The sequence below is a fragment of the Accipiter gentilis genome, chromosome 6 (genome assembly GCF_929443795.1).
Source record: "Accipiter gentilis chromosome 6, bAccGen1.1, whole genome shotgun sequence".
Classification (NCBI taxonomy): Eukaryota; Metazoa; Chordata; class Aves; order Accipitriformes; family Accipitridae; genus Astur; species Astur gentilis.
The window spans coordinates 24,849,072-24,871,795 of NC_064885.1; the positions used below are offsets into that span (position 1 = coordinate 24,849,072).

A 22,724-nucleotide genomic window follows, 5' to 3' on the forward strand; every position below is an offset into this window, starting at 1 on the left:
GAGCACAGACTCTCCAATTCATACTTCACTTGCTTTCTACTTGGCAGACGTAAACCAACTGAACCTTCTAGAGAAAAGGCCACTTTTTCCCCCGTGGTACTTATATTACTAAGTATTCTACTTAACGAATGCAATTAAAGCCCACAGAGAATTTTCAACACAGGCTTTTATTGAAAACATTATAGGCTGATGTGTTCAAAAAAACCAGTTGTGAATAACATACAGAGCAGGCCACAGTATTTTAGCTTATAACTGTAAAGGTTTATTGTGCTCCTCCAAGAAAAAGCTAATCAAAATAAAAATCAAAGGGGACAAGCAGCACATTCAAGTATCATTCAGTAAATTCACAAAAGGCAAGCCAATTCAGTGTGACAGCTAAGACTGTTCTTGAACTAGGTTGTTGCGGCTATCCATTGTAAACTAGATCTAGTTTTAAAAAAAAAAAAAAAAAAAAAGAAAAAAAAAGTTACAGCATTTTCTCTTCAGAGTATCCCAACTAAAAATCAAATACTTCTACTAACTGTACTGACTTTTAATGACTTTATTTTTTTTAATTGGAAATTATTATTATTGGAAATTGAATTTTAGCAATGAGGAAAAATTGTCTGCAAACCTGATTTGAAGAGCAAGAAAAAGCTTTCTAGAGGCAGAGATTTCATCAAAAGGCCAGAGCTGGATCCTACTGCTCCTGGCAAAGAGCGGAGGCACCAGTGCAAGGGGTGTTGAGCTCAAGTGGGCTGTGGGGGAGGAAAAATATAGACGGAGAAATGGAAGCTTTGGGATGTGGGAGGGTTGGCACATGTTTGCATGAACTTTCCTACTGCACTATTGACCAGGCAGGCTGCACAGCCCATTCCCAAGGGCCCTATCAAATTCAGGTCATTTATTTTCTTTTTTCTTGTTGCCCATCTGGCCTAATTTTTCCTCAGAGAGACAGATGATCCTGCAAGCTTTTCCCACCTGTAACTTCTTAGCTCTGGTTCTGGTGATGACAGTATGATGGCTACCACAGTGAAATAGGCACTTAAAAAAGATTTACCCTGCAATGCAAATGAACATTTTGGAGAAAAAAAAGAGAATGGGAAGTGAAAGAAACATAAATGAAGCAAACACCCTGAAAAACTCCCCTGCTTCTGTTGTCTCTAGGACAGCGCTAGGTATGTGGTCTTCAGAAATACAGATGCACATATGATAAAAGTAATTCATGGAACAACCGGGCTTCTTGCAGAGAAACTGCATGCAGAGCAATCCTGCCATCTCACTCACCCTTGAAGGGCGGCTATTTCTGAGGTGGAAAGCAGGAGGTGAACAGAGAAGGGCAAGCCCATGCAACACCTTGGAAACAGAAAGCAAAGACTTTCCAGAGCTGGACATGGCAAAAGTGCTAAAGGGGAAGCTGCAAAGATGGTTCTGTGCTCCGCCCTGTGACCAGGGACATGCAAAGCACTGCTCATAAAGCCTTCCCAACCGCTGCTCCCTCCTGTGACCCTCTGCTGCAACAACCAAAGGCAGTGTGTGGGGATTTGGGAAGGTGGAAGGTGGTGTGATCACCTACCCCTGCTCCCTTACACCTGTGACAAGCACAGCAGCATCACCACTAGCTGCTAGCAACCTAGACCTTCATTTTGGGGCTCTCAAATCTGTTTCCAAAGTAACACAGTTCACACATACAGTAAAGTCCAGTGACACGGCAGTGTAACAAACCAAAACGTTAAAACACATTATTATTTTAAAGTATTAAACATTTTAAAAAAGTATTTACCTCTTGTGCTATCAAAAGACCCACTGTCCTTTAATAACGTATGTCCTTGTCCTGACACTACAGTTCTTTAAAGTACTTAGATTTGGAAGCTGGGGAAATCTACACTGTGATGAGCGATAATAAAACTTTCTTTGTGACATTTATCAACAGGAGTTCCCATTTTAATTTGACTTTGAAATATGTAAGAGTAGTGCAGATTAGGCTGTAAATAAAAAAGCCTCAGAAATAAACTGTATGGACACATAACCACTTTCAGTTGTTACACAGAAGGCTGTGGCTCTTTTAACATTATGACTAATAAAACTCACATTTAATAATTACTTACAGATCCTGTAGACACAACCTGCAAAATCTCAAATAAAAAAATCCCCCAGATGAATGGTGAGGGCTCCAAAAACTTACTACAAGTGACAACTCCAACTTCTGCATCTAGAAAATCTACACGGGAGAGTTAAGAGGCATCCGCATGAATACTGTACTGTAGCAGACAAAATTAACTGTATCATCCATCACATGAAATTTCAATGTTCTTACACTGTTATTTCATTTTGCTGTGGTGCTTTTCAGCCAGCACGGTCCTTACTGCTCTAAGGATGAAGTGTGAGGACTACAATTACACCCACAAATGAAAAGAAGCCAACACTGCGGTGCAGGAAAGCTCAGCCTCAACAGCCCTCCCCAGCAAGCTTGCTTCTTCATTGTACTCATCCTTAAGAGTCATTTCCCCAAGTTAAAACAGCACCATTTGACATCAACTGTAGAGTCACTACACAGGTTTAAGCAACCCTGCATGTGCAGATTGCTGTTAGTATACCCCGTTCTGGGTTTACCTCAGACTCCCTTACTCGATGCGCTGGCAGATTCCAGGTGTCACATGCATGACACAATCAGGTCACACATGCCATTAATAACTACAGGTTGCTAAGATGACAACTGCCTAGATGTCTGTGATTTGAAGGAAGCAATTGGTTCTACAATGACTTTTAAAGCTACAAGCGTGCTCAACCACAGCTCAAGAGTGCCAGCAGATTTCTGAAGGAGACAGGCCTGACTTGAACCTATGAAAGTTGGCCCTTTGATAATACTAACAAGCCCCAAATCAGCCCATCTCCACAATAGTAGGCGATCTACCTCAGTGACCAGTAAGAAGTGCACAGCAGAACGATGGTAGCAATAGGATTTTAACGTGAACTCCACCACCTTTGCTAGAATATGGATGAGACCACCAGCAACAGCACTTGCGAGCTGATCCAAGGCCCAGCGAGTCACCAAAGGAGCCCTCCCTGTAGCAGCCACCGCCGCCAAATTGGACTCCTGAAGCAAAAAGAATGGGTCAGGAGGTAGTGGTCTACCCAGAAGGGAGGCATGAGACAGCTTCTCAGAGGCACCTTTGGGCTTATTTTCCACAATTACACTGCGTAACCTAGGGAAGCTTCTGCAGCAACCTGCTCCGTCCTTCTTCTGCCCCTGCACAGCTCCCGGCACGCCGCTACTCGTGCACGGGGCCAGCGCCGCTGCAAACCTGCTCCCCAAAAACATATCCAAGTAGCACCTCTCATTTTTGGAGGGATCATCTGGCTTAAACTCATTTAAGAAGGGACAGTTGACCACTAATATTTATTTACTTTCTGCATTTTTTCATATATACCTAAAATTTCATTCATAGAGATACACCCACACAAATAATATGCATGTGTGTGTACATGCATGCATGCTTTCTAAAAATACTGACTTGATGAGAACCAACATGGGATTAAATATGTTGCAATTAGGTAGCTTAAGTTCCTCAAACTAAATATAGCTTTGAATTGCAAAATGCACTATCCCCTTATATTTCCGAATGAAATGTGGGAAAAATCCCAAGGATTGCCATTTGACCTGCATACTCAGGAATACAGAGTTGGGAAAGGTGATATTAGGAATGTTTTCACTGTCTAAAAGGAAGAATTTTATTTTGTTTCTTGTGGAGTGAATGCTTCTACTTGCCAAAATTACAGACCATGAGGGCAATGCTGACTGGCATAAATACATGCAGCGGAATCTGTGAGGAGTGAGAAAATTCAGAATTTGGGAGGAAACAGCATGGTACCACAGAGAATTAAAGGAAGTCAGGAATACTTAGAAAAAATAAACACTGAAGACAATTTTATTCTGGCTTTAAAAGTTTCTGGGAAGTTCTCTTTTCTTAGAACCTAATTTAGTTACTCAAGCTCCTCCTGCCTATGAAAAGTTAAGGTGGAAAAATCCACAAGGAACATATCCTAAGACAACTACTGGTATAGGAATGATTGATTCACAACATATAACCTTTAGAATATACCTAATAATTAGGTATAAATTAATAAAGGCACTCAGATATTTATCAATCATAACATGCAGAATATTTATTCTCTTTGCATCCTACAGAAAATATTTAGTTACCAAAGGACTACTTATTTATCCAAGTCACCTTAATTTTATTTTTTTAAATTTTCATTTTACAGTTTCAGCAGAAAGGAGAAGGTTAGACATCTTATTTAAAGTAAACTCTTCTGCCTCAACAGTTACCATAACATCTGAACATCATCAACAGTTAAAGTTTTTGGTTACTGAGGAATCTAAAATCAGTAATTAAGAGAACTGAATTAGACAGCTAGAGGCACAAACCTTCCACTACAGGTGGACAGCATCAAATGCTATCCACACTGAAAGCTTTCCTCAGCAACATCAGCCTCATCTTTCTTCATCTGGCTTGTCAGCTCTTGTGCATCCACAAACCAATATTGCACAGGCAATCAAGTCATCCTGGCATGCCTGCAAGTACTGTTTATGATCACTTGAGCAAAGGGAATCTGATCAAATCCCCAAGCTGTCATATGGATGGGTTTTGGTAAGGGCTGGGGGAAAAAAACCTGATCCTTGAAGGGCTCTAGCAATGAAAAAGCTAGAGATGGAAGTAAAGCCTTTCTACGGTCACCAGGAGGAAACAAACACCCAGGAAGAGACAGACAGGGTTTTAAGGCTTTATCAGACTTCTGACAACTGTTTTACATGACCTAGTAGTACCTTATAGACAAGGCCATCTGAACAGCACCACATGTGCAGAAGGATGAGATAGAAGATCATGGATCTGAGCTCTTGAAATTGTTTCAATCCCATGTCCTCACACTATGCTGTATGAAGAAAATTAGTTTCATCTTCAAGAGCAGACCCTTCATTTGTAGTTAACTGACTTGCTCCATGTCTTCATGTTGCAACTTGCTAAACTACTGAGATAGTGTAATATACACTAACGGTCAGATAGCCATTACCACTTATGGGGAACACCAAAATGGCTTTAGTGAGATGAAGCTGTACATTGCTTTTCTATAGCTTCCCTAACAGTCCAATCGGGAATTAAGACATTTGATCCTGGGCTGTAACAAGTCCAGCTGACCAACAGATGGTCAAGTATGTATACCATCACTGTTCATGATATCATAGTATATTTGAAGAAAGAGAATACTTCCTTCACTGAGTAAAATGTTGGCTTTTTCACAGCTCCAAAAAAGAAATAAAGGTCACAAACTCCACTCCTGCACATCTATCCAGAAGTGCTGAACACCAGCCTGGAACACAACAGATTGCTGCTGGGTCAGTACAGATTTGTGCAATTGCTGCAGTGGACTCCACTCACAGATCTTTACAGCACCCCATGCTCAGTTTTACTTAATTTTGGACTAGAAACCATCTTCTTCCTGGAGCTTAATTTATTTTATATATAGCTTTTGGCTTTGTGGCAAAGTGGAACATATGCATTACTATTTTAAGAGGGTCTTATCCTGCTAGTATTCCATGCACAGGCTTAGTTCTGTAGTATTGTTTTTTTCCACTGCTTTGCTCCTCTCTCCCCCTCCCCTTGGCTAACTGGTATTGCAGAGAGAGCTAATAGATGTGCTCGATATGTATTTTACCAGGTTGTCATTAGCATCCCCTTGGAGTACTCAGCTGAAATGATTCCCAGACACTGTGTACTATGTTCCATTTTTAGACCTACCACTTTCTCTATAAAGCCATGAGCACAGTGCTGGCCTTGCAACTTGTGGAACCTTAAAATAAAAAGCAGACCCTAAAGTGCTGAAAGGGCAGCAAGGCCTCTGGGAAAGTAGGTAATTCCACAAGCTGTGTTATCTTTTAACCCTACTGTCAGACAAGAAAGATGGCTAAGTTCAGGCAGTTTGAGCTGGCACTAAGTTGCTATCACTCTTTCTAGACCTGCTGCAGAGAAATAGGGCCAGCCTGTAAAATGTCACGTTGCATACAATTCGACAGCTACATTTCTGCCTGATCTTGGATATTTTTTTTTTCTAATCCCTGTGTTTGTCTGCAACTGACTTTTCCTCCACAAATTATCTTGGAGTTATAGTGCATATGAAATAGCTTATACTCATTCAAACCAGGAAGCCAGGTATGAAAAATCCCAATCGGGGAAAAGAGAGGCAGAGAACACACACATTACAGGCTAATTTTAAGTGCTTGGAATTAAATCCCGTATAGATGTTGGCTGAAAATTTGGTTTCATAAATTTGTTTTGTTAATGTAAATGATGACCTATACTTTACAACTCTAGTCAAAGATGGGGAAGTTTCAGGGAGCCATCTAAAGTAAATTCCTTTGAACAGTGCACCCAGCACCTCCAATGTCCTTCAAAGTGATAAAACCAGTGACAACCTGAAATACCCCTGAGGTAGCAGGAAGAGCAATCTCCTCCTACAGTCTTAGATCAGGTATGGAAACAATACAACTATAGGTTGTTTTTTTTAAAGGTAGAGCAATTAATCACTCCTGGTGGGGCTCTAGCTGCCACAGAAGAACTTTTCTCAACTTCCTACTATGAAGGTAGAACAGACTCTAAATACTGACAATAAACACCTACACATCCTTCACAGTGCAGCTACTCCTCAGATAGCTATAACATACACCTCTGAATAAGATACATGCCTTGTAATAACTCTAGCAGTCTAAACCAGCATCAAATAGTTATCTTTTTTGGAAAGATATCAAAATTTTCAGAGTGCAAAGAGCATTCAAATCCCCAGTGATTAGCACTCATGTAAAAATACCAACATCAATATCAGTGGACTAGTAGTGACAGGGAATGCAGGTGGAAAACAGTAGAATGAGAGGCTGATTCAATGCATTTGCAATTTTTCTAGGTACAAACATCTCAGAATAGGCACCTGCAGATATGCCGTTAACCCTCCCCCTCCTTCCAGCCTCCAAAATTGAAACCTGATTCAAATCACCTAAACAATATTAAAAGAAAAAGATGTTCATTATAATCATAGCAAGCCTCCCCCAAACCCTTGGTTTTATTTAAAATTAAAGGATACACACACTAGATATTTACCTCTCTAACAAATAAGTTTTCTGCTTTCTGTTCTGCATCTTCAGGTACAGAAGGATAAAGCGTCCTGATTTCCAGTGAAATTGTGTCCGTCTGACAATAAACAAAAAAAAAGCAAATTAGTCAGAGTGACAGAACAGCAGTTTTGTCTCATGAAGAGGTTAAGAACCTTATTATTATGGCTTGCATTTTTCAATTTGTCATGCAGCCAATACATATGCATACCAACAACTACAACCCAACTCCTGCCCACACACGCTATTCAATACTACTAGCTAAAGCATTAATTACAAGCAAGACCAGTGTTCAAATAGATTTCTGGGAACAAAGTTGTTCCAAGCAAACTTGTTTCAGTTTCTGAGGTTTCTGATACAAAAAGTCATCAAGTCTTCCTTACATCCTCTCCCAGAAATATAGACTAAATTCAACAGTGTTACTTGCTTCCTCCACTTCCCTTCTTCCCCTCTTGCCTTTTCAGTAACGAATGTGGAAACAGAACGAAAAGCTTTGACTCTTTTGGAAGGAGAAGAGAGGAGCAGAGAGTCCTCCCAATCAGTTGCAGAAGGACTGCCACAAGACAGCCTGATGGTCAGAAAGCAAGTGGAACCAGGCCACAGCTTCTCAGTGGGGCATTTCCATCTGCGGGTGCAGACAGCAGAGCAGGATTGACATGGGACTCCTGGCGCTTCCTGCAACCTCCTTTCAGACTCAACAGACGTTGCACAAATGAAGCCATTTTTTTGAAAGCAGCTCCTGACTGAGCTAGCTTGTCAGGCCCCACAGCAGGAAACCACACAGAGAAGTAGATCTCCAGAAGGTCTCCACACGGAGCCAAACTTCCCTTAGTTCCCACCAGGCCAACGAGAGGCCAGGGCCACCAGCAGTGCTCCTCTGTGTGACCCAGGGCCTCCATGCTGAGGTCAGGCAAGGCAGCCACTTTGTGAAAGTCACAGGAGAGGATGTTTTGGGGTATTTGCAATTAATCCACAGATCTGGCCCACTCATTTTCTCTGCCATAAGAGGGGAAAACAAACAAAACCAAACTCCAGCAGATCAGATTATGCTCTCCGTTACAATGGAGTAACTCCACCACTCAAGACAACAAAGGACTGAACCCAAGACAAATCTGATCTCCCAAGCTCATTTTCTCTTCCATTACAGAAAGGCACATTGATTTCTGGAGGAAGGCCTATGGCACGAGACTGGTTTAGTATGAAGAACCACTACTTATTAATACCGTGAAGCAGCCTGTGCGGCTGGAGGATCTCCTCCTAGTTGCCAGCCTTAGACTAAAAAGTGGTGTTTTTTCTCTACAAATTGAAGCACCCAGACTCTACGCGACAATTGCCTGGATATTATTGACTGCATTTTTCCTTAAAGCTTACACAGACCACACCGATCCCCCCCATCACTTTCCATATGAGTAATTATGAAAGAAAGGCATGTGTCACTCAGGCAGATGCAAATGTCATGGGATTCCCCAAACTTTTTCTGTTTCATCTGGATAGCTCAGGATACAACGTGATTAAAACACTTTGGCTCCCACAAATAACGATGGTGTCTCGTAGACACCACAAAGTGACACCGCCCTCCCCCCCCCCCCCCCCCCCCCCCCCCCGTTGTTCTGACAAACTAATCGCAGTTTCCTAAATGCAGGTTCCTGGGCCCTACCCAGCTGTACAACCAAAGCCTGTGTGCAGTGGTGATTTACACAACCATTTAGCCTATGAGTGAAAAAGACAGCAGATGGAGAAGCATGAATTTTCAGGCCACATTTAGTAATAGTGAAGATGTCTGAATCTTTGGTTGCTTAGGGACTTCCCAGCAGTACCCATAGTCTCTGGAACATGCTTCATTACTTTTACTTCACACATACGTGACATTTTAAGTCCTGTTTTTTAAGCGGTCCTGAGAAGACACAATCCCTGAGGATAGCTGAAAACCAACAGGTGCCCCTGAAGTCCATCATATGGAGTTCTTCCCATGGCTGGGGCCGTGCTGCCAGCAGCAGCAGCGACCACAAAGCATGCACACCATCCTTCCGTGATATCACCACTGCTGAAGATCAGCTGCTGTTTCCAGACTAAGGCAGAGTGGGAGGCCACAAGAGAAGAGACACATGATGCACTCTGTACCTCTCACTGACCCTGTTGGGATGGTGACTAACCTGCAAAGAGGCAAACAATCTCTTATGCTTGCCCATAAGAAAACTTATCTGCCTGATGTATTACACAGAAGATAGTTTCCAGTGGTGTTTTTAGTTAAGATATCTAGTAAGTCAAATTTTTTTCCTAATACAATGCTTCTTGTCAACTGATATCAACACACTGACCAAGACAGCTGACATTTGCCTTAACGGGGTCATTGTGCCTCCCTTCACTTAACACAGCTTGTTAAAAATACTGTAGCTGAACAAGACATGTAACTCAAGCCCACTGTTTCGCCTGTGGTACGCTCCCCCACTTTCCTTCTCAAAAAGTCTGCACTTGAAAGAAAGAAACATAGCCCTGCAAAATAGAGAAATCGGGTAACGTTGGGCTTGATGCATTTGTGGGCTTTGCCAAAGAGTATCACAGGTTTATTTACGTAGAATTGGGACATGGAAAGTCTTGTGTATTGTTATATTTAAACTTGTTTTAAAAACTACAAAGCACTTCCCTTCTGAGAATTAGTTATGTTTAACCACTTAGCTGCAAAAGCCTTGCCACAAAAACACTTCCTGTTCATAGCTGATTACTTCCAAAGTTAAATGCTCTTAGAGGCTGATCAGGCATAGCATGTATTCACCAAAACCTTTTTACTTCAGAAAACAACTAACTTTCAACAACAGACTAAGTGCTTCTGAAAGGGTCATCAAGAAGATAGAGGATTTTAATTACAGAATTCAGCATTTATAAATGTGCTTTGAATGCAGCCTAATTTTCTAATGTTTAGGCAATCATAGCAATTGTCTGTTCAAATCAGAGGCCAACTACCTTCTCATTTGTGTATGCAAACTGTGAAAATCAAATAAGGCAGGTATCAGCCTAAAACATTTAATTCCATAATTCCTCTGAATTATTTTTAAAATCTATTTTATATAAATATCCTATATCCAACAATGATTTCTGGCATTCAGCCAGGCTGTCTCATTTGCATAAACTGTTGGCCCCAGGTGTCTAATTAGTCATAAGGTGCAATTTAATTAAGCACCCTCTCTTGCTACATCCACTTTCTACAGTGAAAGCCACAAGTTAATATTGCTCCTTATCAACAATTGATTAGGAATAATGTTTTCAGACAGTGTCTACTTCCCACTGACACGGTGAGTTTAGTATTTGAAAATGGAGTTCAAGCTCCATTAGCCATTTCAAACATTTTCACTCTGGATCTATTCTAATAGCTTTTAGTCTGAAAGCATGTTACCAGTGGTTAAATCTTTAGACGGATGCATCAAAAATTACTATATTTACTTCCTGAAAAGGCAGCCCTTCTAAGAGAGCTAACCACACACAGGCAGAAATGTTCGTGTATGTCAATGCATAGATTCAATCTCTTTAAAGAAAAGCTGCTCAGCCCCATTTTCATCCAAGTAAACAGATTTACTTAACATTACCAAAAACTGTAATGAGTTAGACCATCAAATTAAAAAGTGGGGTAAGATGCAACACTGCTGTACAAATACCACCATGCAAATGCTGTTACTATACGGGGCTCCCAACAGGCTCCTGTCTGCTGTCCCAGCACAGACCTCACTGCGTCCAGGGGCAAAGCGAAAGGGAAGTGAGCACAGAGCACATTTAAAGGACAGATTTTTGCCCCATCACTCACCAAATCACATTCAGTGTGACAGGTTATGCTTTGCCCACACAGTAGGCTTTGCTGACTGCATTAACTCTCTCTGTTTAAACAGTTGGAGTGCATCCCTCTAAGTCTCGATACCTCTTGCTTTCCTGTTCCTCCCAGCCAATGTGAACTTGTACATCAAAGATACCCATATCCCATTAGTCATGAAAATAATGGACTCAATTTCTGCTCCTCTAAGGATGAGCAGACACTGCCCATCACATGGGAAAGTGGAAAATAAGCCATGTGGTATTGAAAATAACCCATGAACTCACCACTATAACTCTTCTGATATTAGAAATAACAGTCAGGTTTACAGGATTACTTCCAAGGAGGCTCCAAGTCCTGCACTTAGAGCTGCCTCTATGGCACACGTGCTCTGTTTCATATGAAGAGGCAGCCTCATTGCCTACTCTTGCCCTCTCTCTTCTTAAAGATGCATCTGGTTCTGTTGTGAACTTCTGTATCCAAACAAACAACTTTTGTCTCTGCACAATATCTAGATAGCAGAGGTTTCACAACCTGAAAAATAGGGAGATTTTGGCTATTCCTTGTTCAGAGGTAAAAAAAAAGAAGCCTGGAAACAGTCACACCTGCAGTGGTGGAGAATATCAACCTGTACAACCCAGGCCCTCTTCTAAGGCCTCTATGATACTTGGAGGGCACCTGGATGGGCTTTCAAAAGCCTAGAAGGACCAGGAGCACATGTCAGACTGCACTTCAGTAGGTTTTACATTACATAGGTAAGCTTTGCCATCTTACACCTGTCCTAAATGTGCCACTAAGGAAGGGCACCAATGATTCTATGCAAGATTTGAGATCCTGGGGAGATTGAAAAGACACTGCTGGGGGTTCAGTGAATTTCCTAAGGATGAAGACATGAAGAAAGGATGAAAAAATACTTATGAAAGAATACAGCAAGCATTTTGCTTGGATACATAAAGGCGCTTAGGAGCAGAAGTCCAATGTATGACAGCAAATCCGTGCAAGACTAAGATGTGAAAGGTTAAAGGCGAGAGGGAGACCAATCTGAAGGAAGTTGTCACACTTCTTTCATGGCCTTGTTTCTGGTAAACACGTAGGAGAAAAGAAATAGGAATGCCAGACAGCAGCAGTTTCAGTTGTCAAGGGAGAGTGTGGCCAGGTCTGGGGAACAGAAGATGAATGCAGCACGGTAACCCAACGGCGAGGATGCAAACCTATCAGCATCAGCACCAAGCATGCATTTTTAGGAGTGCAACATGAAGCCCATCAACCCCTACTTACTACCACCAAGAAGTACAGTGCAAGCTCATACTCATGTGACAGGGAGCTCCTGTGAAGCTCTGCAGATCCCTCCTCCACACAGTTGCAGTACTGCTACAGAACTTTCCACTGGCCATTATTTCACAGCACAGCAACAGAAGGGTAATTCGCTCGCAGGATCCAGCAACAGGTGAAAAACGAAGCTAAGTGGACATGCTTTTTCTCAAAGGGAAACTGGACTTTGAGCAGGCAGGAGGAGAGTTAGCAAGCAAAGCGTTGCTAGGAAAACAGGAAGTGGAACTGATGTGAATCAATTTTTTTTTATTTTTTATTTTTTTTAAAGGATTATTAAGCACAGTTACAAAACAGTGAAGCATCTTTTCCCTGGCTGGACTAAAATCAGAGAATGCATCCTTGTAACGTATACATCTTGTATTCTTCTGTTGAAACGCAGGGAAATGGAGGAATAAAATCCATCGGGTTCAGATTGATAGCAAGAATTCTTTGCTGTTCCACAGACTTTTTGTAAGGTGTTGGAAATGACCAAGAAAAGTCTTGTGAGAATAAATGCATTCTCTCTGAATTGCATGCAAAGAGAGAAAGCAATTCTGAGACAAAGCAAAAGACCAGACAGCATAGCAGCTGTGATGATAATTGACCTATATCTGATGCATGTGGTGAATACTACACATCCAGAAATGGGAAATCATTATTAAAAGTAGAATTTTCTCTTATGCTCACTCCCTCAGTCAATTCTTTCGGTGGGGTTTCACTCTGAAGAGACTTTTGTCCATAGGATGTGCTAACACACAGGTCCAAACTGGGGCTGCATCAACACTGAGCCACAAAGTCTGAAGCAACTGTAATCATTAGGAGTTAAACAGTAATGTCCACCATTTCCTGGGGCATTATCACATTAAATAACACTCAGAGCTACCCTGAGCACCTTCTAATTCAGTCAGACGTGGATCTATTTCTACTCAAATGGCTGACCCAGACTTTTGTGCACAGGTGATATTTCAGAAGGAAGGAGCAGGGCTATAAATAGACACTCCGCAGCTGGAAAACCTGTCTGCTATGAAAGCTCTGCAGTCCTGTCTGGTGGCATAGGCTCTTGTTACTGCAGCTGACTTCAACAGAAGATAACAAAGAAAAGAGACAGGTTTATTGCAAGGATATGGACCCTACCTACCACTGCCTCTGCTCTTCTGTGAGTACAGGCCACTCCTACTATGCAAGTACCTCTCTTATTTGTCCGAATCTTTTTTCTTCCTCTTTTTAAAAATTTAAATAGATTATGCAGAATAGTTGCAAAGCATAACACAGAGAAAACAAAATAGAAGTAGCTACTAAAAGCCAGGCAGCAACTGCTCAATATGAAAAGAAAATAAGGATATGAAAATATGGTTTGACAGGCAGAGGTCTTGAGCAGTAGGATATGATTCTCCTTTCGCTGAGAGGGTTTGCTCCACTGACTTGAGCTTAGTTATTCTAAATCAAGGGGCTCAAGGGCCTTGTGACAGCACACAGTATGTCTAGTCAGCTTTATAATGCTAAATTTCAATTTCATAAATTCACAAATGTGCAAAAAGGATAAAGGAATTAACGATGATGAGGAAATCTATTCTGTTTAGCTTTCTCTCAATCCCCTGAGCACATTAACTCAGTTAATGCCACCAAGGAAATAGAGCCATTTAGTAAAACAAAGCAGTCGATTAGATTAACCCAGTCCCACAGGACAGTAGCAGTGCCATGAGCTGATGGGAAAGGGCCCTCACACAGCAGCTACAATTGGTCACAAATTGAAATGTATTTCCATTAGAGAACGCCTATTCATCAAAATCTAAATCCTTCACAGAGAACGGTTGATTTTGAAAAAAAAAATTGCTATACGATGGAGGCAATCTGCCAGCTTACTTGCCTGGCAGCACGCCTCCCCAGCCACCCGGCACGCAGCCCCTGCCCTCCTCTGCTGCCCCATCACTGCTGCAGTGAGGGCTGCCCTGGACTTCCAGGTTCTCAATTTCTTTGCAGCTTGCCAGGACAAGCAATGGTGAACCTGGGTTGAGGTCAGGCATCTCCACAGCTGCAGGCTCTGGTATCCTCAGCACTGGGGATTCTGCACCCCCCATGACTCAGGATGCCAGATCCCAAACCCCACTGGAGAAGAGTTTAAGACAACCCCCAAACCAAACAAAAATCAAGTCCGTTTGGATTTATCTTTCTCATGCAACCTAATGTCAGCAACTGCTCAGTTTGGAAATATGTCACGGCCACCGTCTAAAAAGTCTGACTTTGAGCAGAAGGCTGGGAATCATGGGCTGTCTGATTCAAGTGTCCAAATACATTGAACAGAATAGGATCAGAAAGACTGGCCGTAAGTTACAGAAGTGTGATTAAATTAGATCATAACAGTAGGGAGAGATTCCAGCACTGCGCTGAGCAAACAGATGAATATATGTTATGGAATAACATGTTGTCTGAGCTCCTGAAATATATTTGCGAACAATCAGGATTCGAGCTTTATCTAATCCTGAACAGTGAATTCACTCATATACGACTGTCAGAGAAAGAAAAAAACAGCATGAATTTGGTGTTGGTGGGGGAAGTGAGGCATTATGCATAAATTAAGAAAATCTTAAAAAGCCCTTGGGCAACTTCTGGCTCTCCCTCTAGCAATGAAGATAAAATAAATAAATGAACAGACAAGCCTAAGAGAAAGAATAACACATATTTGCCTTGTACTTACTGAGAAGTCATCATCGGGGAATAAGATCAGATCCTTAAACTGGTTATCCCCAATATTTTTTTCAATCTCTGTGATAACAGCTTCATAATCCAAAGGCTCCAAAAGTTTGGGTTTTTCCTGCTGTGGAAAAAAAGAAAAGATCAGGTAATCTCTCTACACTCAAATTTGTCTTCCTCTCCCTTCATAAACTGAGATCCACTGCATCTTTCCTTTTTTATACGAACGTATAACTTCTTCCACCCTCCACCATTCTTCCCAGCTTATTGCAGCTGAGCTCATGCAAGAACAGTGGAAGTGAGGAAGTTGGGCCAGTTGTAACAGTCACTCTCCATCTGATAACTCAAGAGCCATCTGTCAGCTCATTACAGAGACCAAACCCACTACATTAACTTACCTGTCATTCTCAGGAACAATCTTTCTCCATAAATACATGTAGGCAAACAGACAGATGGACACAATTTGAACTGAACATAGATATGACTTTGAGCCAATATGTTATTCTGTAAGTAACCTCCTAGTTTCTTCACTATCTTACACAGTCCCACCTGTTGAACTGCTAGTAGCTTGTGAGTGTCACCACATTGTCTTACTTGGTAATAATCCAAGGTTATTCTCCTGGAATAAACTATCTGGCACCCATACCCATGGTTTCTCTTGTCAGAAATGGGATTAGTATCATCGTAATAGTACTATTATTGCCTGAAAGAGTGGTAAAGTAAGAAACCACCATAGGAACAGCCAAACAAAAGTAAAGTCACATTGTCTCGAAATACAACCCAAAAATAGAAAAAGAGAAGCCCGTCTGACATGCTAGAATACATTAAACAAATAAAGAGTCATGTACTAGAGTGACAACATTTGCTTAATTGAAAGACTTAAGCATCAGAAAGAGTAAATGAGGAAGGGCAAGAGAACTGCTAGAAGACATGGAAAAGCAGGTGACAGTAGAGAAAAAGGACACTAGTGGAAAGCAAATGCAGAAACTTTTCTGCAGAATAGTTTTTCAGTCTGATGCAATGATGGACATTAAGTAAGTTGTATTTTACCCACTGTTCTTGCACTGTGCTATCCAGATTAATATAAAGTTTCCTTCCCTCCCTCTCACCTAAACCAAACCCACAGTGTATTGGAAAAGAAAGCTTTCACATCTCCATGAAACAAATGTCTCCAATGGGCAATCTCATGATTCTCCATCATATTTGATTATGTACATAATGTCATTCACATGTGGTCCATTATACATGTCACGGTCCAACTATACAAGTGTCTCCCTCTTTTGACTTTGTTCTAGAGAGTTCCTGTTTTTTCAGTAATTACAGTCATCTCAAGATTTCTCCCTAGCCCTTATGAACACTGTTTCCCTTCTAACTTCCCTAAGTTCAAGACTTCCTTTGGTATCAAATGCTATGAAAAGTTTAATCAAATATCAGCAATACAGCCATCAAAATAGATTAAAACACTGGGATACACACGTTCCTAGAAAGTTATTCAATTGCTGAACAGCTTATGACAGAATCACAGAATAACTCAGGACCTCTGCAGGTCATCTACTCCAACCCCCTGCTCAAATGAGGATGAGTTGGATCAGGCTGCTTGGGAACTTCCCATACGAGTCTTGAAAACCTCCAAGGATGGAGATGCAATTTAAAAAGTTGGAGCTGTTCCTCCAACAGTTCAGTCTATTAACTGTCTTCTCAGTCTATTAACTCTCTTAGTCCCATTTGCCAGCTTAAGAGTTAATAAACTTCTAAAAATCATTAGTATTTAGCATTCACAGGCCACAAGCTCTGTCTACTGATGCTGAGACATTAAAGACTTGTAAAAGATAGACAAGATCAACACATAACAGTAATAAATAGAACTTTTTTTGAAAGCTCTTTCCCAAGAAAAGTGGTTCATGAGTGTTGCTGTGGGATGAGAGGGAGGAAAGAGAAGCAATAGTTGACCCACCTAAATATGGTGTACCTTTGACTACCAACTCCCAGGAAACCACTAAAAGATCTGTTTGTATGAATAAAATAAAAAAAGGATTCTGACACACAGACAGTGGGCTAGATTCCTTCCTAGATGAATCTGGAGACATACAACAACAGCTGTCTGTCTTGCCTGAGAGTTATGAAGGGGAGATTGAATTAGAAATAAAACTTGGGATTGTTTAACAGGAAAAAGAAACTTATCTAGAGGAAGGCCACTGAAAACACAAAAGGCCCAAATGGGAAAAAAAACAGCTTTAAAGTTTAATTTAGTTTCTGCAACAGGACTGTATAACAGTGCATGATGTTCAGGTTAAGACAAGGCACCCTACTACGACACATGAGACTTCATATTAACCTAGCCATGTTTACCTTGTCCTGTCCCAAGCCAGTACTTGGCCCTGGCTAATACCAGTTGACACATTAATATCCAGTCCTGCTCAAGAAACATTTGAGTTGAGTAACAGCTGTATTCTTTAGCGAGGTTTCAGTCTGCCGTTTGCTGACAGCAGTTCCCCACAAAAACGTAATGGGCTCACCCAACCATCTCACCATGCACAGCTTGCTCTCATTTCCTTTCAAGTTATGTTGAGTCACTGCAGTATCCTTTCCCCATGAGTTTTAGACTCTCCTTCACTGAATCTACTATTGTATCTATTTAAATATTCCTATATAGACATAAGTTTCAAGGAGTTAAAACACAAAGAGAAAACACCAGTGCACACTGAGACCACCATGTCTGCTGTACCACTCATTTTGGGAACGATGCCTAGGTCTGAACAAAGTTTACTCCGTCCAAGTTTAGCACAAAGCTTGTAGTAATGTAACTGTTACCTTCAGTAGGAAACCTTATAGCAACCACTTACAAGAAAACTCAAAGTAAAAGTGAAAAAATACATTCACTGACATTTACGAGGTACAAGTATTTAATGCAGGCATTTTTCCTGTGTAGTGGTTTCACTAAACTGTGTATGTTTGCTGCAGAAAGTCTGTGACATTGACTACACTAAGAACTCTCCCTTCCTAGAGCAGATACTGTTAGGCTAGTGGTTTTGTAACAATCTCAAATTTTAATAAGTCAGACATGCCATTGAAACGATAAATGTCCACTCTTCAAAGCCAGAGGTGTGTCAACACAATATTAATCTATGTCAGATGCTCCTTGGAAATGTCATGAACGTTAGGGTTCAAAATCTCTTAAAAAACCCCAAAGTAAGCAAGTGACATAAGTAGCCACCTTCCTAATGATGTCCTAGATTAAGAAAGAGCTGGGGAATCCCACAAATCTTGGGACTTCTCTTGAAATATGGGGGAAACCCATAAATACGTGCAGCATTTGCAGGTTCTGTATGCCAATGGGAACCACGCTTCTTGCTGGGGCTGGCAGAATGAAGAGGTATTCCTTCTTCCTCCTGGAAATCCCTGTGAGGTTGGGGTGAGCATAGCTACATCTCCTTCAAAGTTAATGTTACACAGATGTTCAGATGCAGGTGGAGACAGGGTAAGCTATGTCACTTTGGCCTCTTTTTTCTCTTCAGAAACTGGCAGCACTCAAAAAGCCGCTCCCGATAGATGTCTGAAACACTCCAGGGAAAAAATTCTCCTTGACAGCTGCAAGGTCATTTATGTGAGACAAGAATGCAACTCTAGAAAACCCTGAAGCAGAGAAACACAATGAGCGTATGAACATCACTGTTCCCACAGCACTAATTCTCTTGCTCTCAGTGCTGCAAAGTACATGATCTGATGGAAACATTTTAACAGATATTAACAGAGAAGTCTTACCTGGGAGTTTACACATCTGAAATGTAACTAAATGTAAGTAGAGGTGACATTATCAAAATTAATGCAAAACTTCTCAGTAAAGCACTACAATATTTATGATGATGTTTTTCTATTAATGCAAGGACAAATGCAATTCTTCCTTTTGTGGCATTACAGCAAAATCCTGTGTAAAATGCAGTATTGTATTATGCCCACTCCTGTAAATCAGAGATGCAAGTAATAGCCCATCCTTATCAATACACCTACTGCAGAGATAATCTCGTTCATTCCCTGCCAACATCAAGCATGACAGTATAATAAACACGATGCCTCTCTATCAATTCTGCATGTTCTTACAAACCTTAAGACTATGCAATGCGGACACCAACTCCATCCTTTGTAGAGCCAGTACTTTGGATTTGGCAAAGCTTAGCACTGCAATGCTTAGCATTGCATTTGTGGGAGGAAGTGGCAGGTGGTTTAGTTAGCAGTTTATCTCTAGAAGGCATGGAATGACCGCTCAAGTTTTCTTGTCACAGGCAGAGAGAAGCAGCGATGTTGGGATTAGCAAATTCCTCCCTGCGAGCACTGGCAGAGAATTGTAAATGCGTAGGGCTGATTTAAAGCTAATTTAATAACCATAGTGCTGCCTCTTCTCAATTTAACTTGTCTGTTCTTTTTGGAAACAGACCAACCTAGCAATCTGTGCCAAGATTGAATTATGCTGGCTTGGATTTTTATAATGCTTTTTATATTCTCTATCTCAAGTGAATAATGAATTACATGTAGTTGTACTGAACCGGTTGTGAATACATCTAGGAAAAAGGCACTCTCCGACTCCTCACATGCTACAACAATCACAGGAGTACCATTTACTTCACACCCTGACAGTGTTGTGGAGCATACTTCTGTATGTTGTTGAGCCAACTTTTCCAAACTCTTTTTCAATAGTGAAGAGATCTTTAATGAGCACCGGAGCCAACACCACAGAGGGATGATCACTACTTAATTTCACAAGAGTGAAACAGCCCAGATTCCACCAGTGACGTATGGCTTGATCACCATCATCTTCTGGTCTAGGTACAAAAGCATTATTTTTCCCAGTAATAATGACCAAAAATATCCACATAAATGATTTTACAGAAACAGATACAGTACCTGGCTTGCCTCCAGCTGCACAGACATTGTGCATTGATGCTAGTACCCATCTTCTGTTTGTAATTATAGGATAAAACGACTTATATATCATCCTCCTGAAGTCATATTTCTGTGAACACTCACTAAAGGAGGAAATGATGTAACTGAGACCAATAGTCTCTGGATAGTCATCCCAAGCACTTCCCCATTCTAAAAATAAACTAGACCAAATGCTATGATTTTCTAATGCTTCAATGACTTCTTATTCCCAGACACCAAATCCTGAGTATCTCAAATTTATTGAATTTAATAGAGATGTTAAAATTAATTTCTTCTCTTCCCCATGCCATGAAAAGGAAAATTAAAGAAACAGATACACAGAAAGAATTTAAGCTGATGAACTTCAGTTACCAGGACTAAAATACCTTCATGACAGGAGGATCCACTGCATGTTCATAAAAAGAGGCAAAAGAATTGTGACGGCCAGAGTTGGTCATGATCAAGCAGGACTCTGATTTTATTTTTCATCCACGCTATGGTTTGTCTAAAATTACAATTCATTCTAGTATACATTTGAAATACTGAAATGGGCAGACTTACAAGAGAAATAACAGCATCTGAGAAATAACAGCATCACCTTCCTTCATTTTTTATAGACTTCTCAATAATACTATTAACCAAGCACAATCCTACTAAAACTCACAACAGCAGATAAATTACTTTCTGGGATGACATCAATGTGAAGCGCTTCTCACACTTCTTGTTCTTCCTTTCCTTTTGCCAGTTAAATACTGTCTCTGGCATAATACATGACTTTATATTTTTTTTTTTTTTTTTTTTATATACAGTTAATATATGTAGTTAATTTTATTCCACCAAGGTGGGCCAATTTAAACTAAACATTTCTTTGCCACGCCTGTCCAAACTGAAGCTGAAGAACAGTCAGGACTCCATGACTTTTGGAGGAGGTATAGCAAAAAGGCTGAATTTAACCCTGTCTTCAGACGTGCTAGCGATACAGACTGCCCAGCAGCTCTGAGGCATGCTAGCCACAGGTGCCTGAATATTCAAGGAGCTGAAGCTGAGACTAGAAAACCATTCACTCTTTATGGCGTCACCAAAACTTTTGCTTTTCTGTAGGACCAACCTATGTCTCTATTCACCATTAGGCAGTACAGCAGATGCCTGGGGTGATTTCCATGGGAAAGGTACCTGCACTGGGCGTACCTTTCCCCGCCCCAGCTGAGATCATGGGTGAGCAGCCAGATGACGCAGCGCGCTCCTGGCAGCAAGTCCCATGGCAGCATTTGTACCCAGTGAGCAGAGCCAGGGCAGCCATGTGGGGATTACGGTGACCCCAACAGCCACAAGCAGCTGAGCAGGGAGTGACAGGTCTCATCAACTCAAAATGCTCTCACCCCACAGGCCCGCCCTCTCTCTGCTCCCAACACACTCCACATAGTGTTACAGATTTTCTTAAAGGAAAATACATTTTGCATTTCAAGCAGAGGGGAGGAAAGGACAGGGAAGCACAGCCAGAAACAGCAGGCAGATGATCCCTCCTTTTACTTTAGATCTCGCATTTTTATGATTGTTTGGCCTGGTATGCATCTATTTTCAATCAAAAAACTCTCTCGCCATGTTAAAAAGACTATATTTGGCTCAGTATGTGATCCACAGTCAACAAATTCATTAAAATTAAGGGTACAAAGAAAATTTTCTGCAACACCCCCTCCCACCCTAAAACACATTCACTTGTCAGGTCCAAAACGTTTAATTTGTCATGTCTTTCAGTAAATCATGGAGAATTGCACTTGGAAAGAATCCAGCCAGTCCTTCAGGGCTGCAGAGCACCACTGATACACTCTTCAGTGTCAGCGGTGAAACCGACATGCCAATAAATTTCATTAAGGGGATTGCCAGTTCCCACAAGATTCTAGTACAGAGAAAATTGCAAAGAATTACAAAAGGATTAAAACCCCCTAAATTCCTAGTGATTCAGAAATTAGTTTCCAAAACACTATTGTACCTATCAGCTTAAACAGTGCAAAAAGCAGGGAAACCCGTAGAAGATCCTGCTGGGAATAAAGAAAGTGAAAAGTAATTTTCTTTCATTAAAGTCTCTTTATTCTAAGAAAATTCTGACTGACACCAATAAGGGATTTGCTTGACTAAATGAGACTTTCTCTGGACGAATACAGCTGGGACGGGACGAATCCTCATTGCTTACATTGGAAGTTACCATTGTTTTGTGGATCAAAATCTATAAAGGTCTACCTTGCATATATTCCAGCTTTAAAAATTACCGTAGGAGAACTCAGTGTGTTAAATATTTGAAAAATGGAAACACCTCTCATCTGGATGAGCTAACTCAGATCATTTTCATTTGAACTGATGGGCCAGCTGCAGCCATCGGAGACTTCAGTGGCACACAGACACGTAACGTCTCCAGCAAGGCGACCGATGAGCGACCAAAGTTCAGACTACTCAAACCACAGAGACCTGTTCTCAGGCAACTGGGAGTGACCTACTCTTTCTATTGCCTTTTACTTCTCAAGTTAGAACTTATCGTTGCTTTTGTTACGAATTTTGAAAGTACTAGGCCTCAGAAAACTCTCTCGCTCATGGTTAAAACGTGCAAGCCACACAGGACTATTGGTTCAGCAAAGCATCCATGCTGGGGGGAGAGAGGGGATGCTTCATGCTGTGCCTGACTTAGTCATAACCGTTTCCTGAATTCTGTTTCTCAACCTTGATTATATACCTGGCATTGTAGCCTCGCTGCGGTGCTTTCTAAATCTGAAAGGTATATGCATGGGCATGTACTCATGTGCATCTTCAATGACTAGCACTTGCCATTTTAGACATTAGATACAACTACCAATATAGTCTGCAAAATATTCA

The 22,724-nt window shown here is 41.1% G+C and overlaps 1 protein-coding gene across 11 annotated transcripts in view; it reads right to left on the reverse strand.

Annotated features, from left to right (window-relative positions):
* Positions 1-22,724, reverse strand: part of DOCK10 (dedicator of cytokinesis 10) — a 166,641-nt gene that overhangs the window by 89,952 nt on the left and 53,965 nt on the right. For all 11 annotated transcript variants that reach the window (XM_049802824.1, XM_049802821.1, XM_049802820.1 and 8 more), the window contains exons 2-3: positions 14,947-15,066; positions 7,131-7,220 (exon numbers count right to left, since the gene is read on the reverse strand). In XM_049802824.1, coding sequence (XP_049658781.1) covers positions 7,131-7,220; positions 14,947-15,066 — 210 coding nt within the window. The remainder of the gene's footprint in view (positions 1-7,130; positions 7,221-14,946; positions 15,067-22,724) is intronic.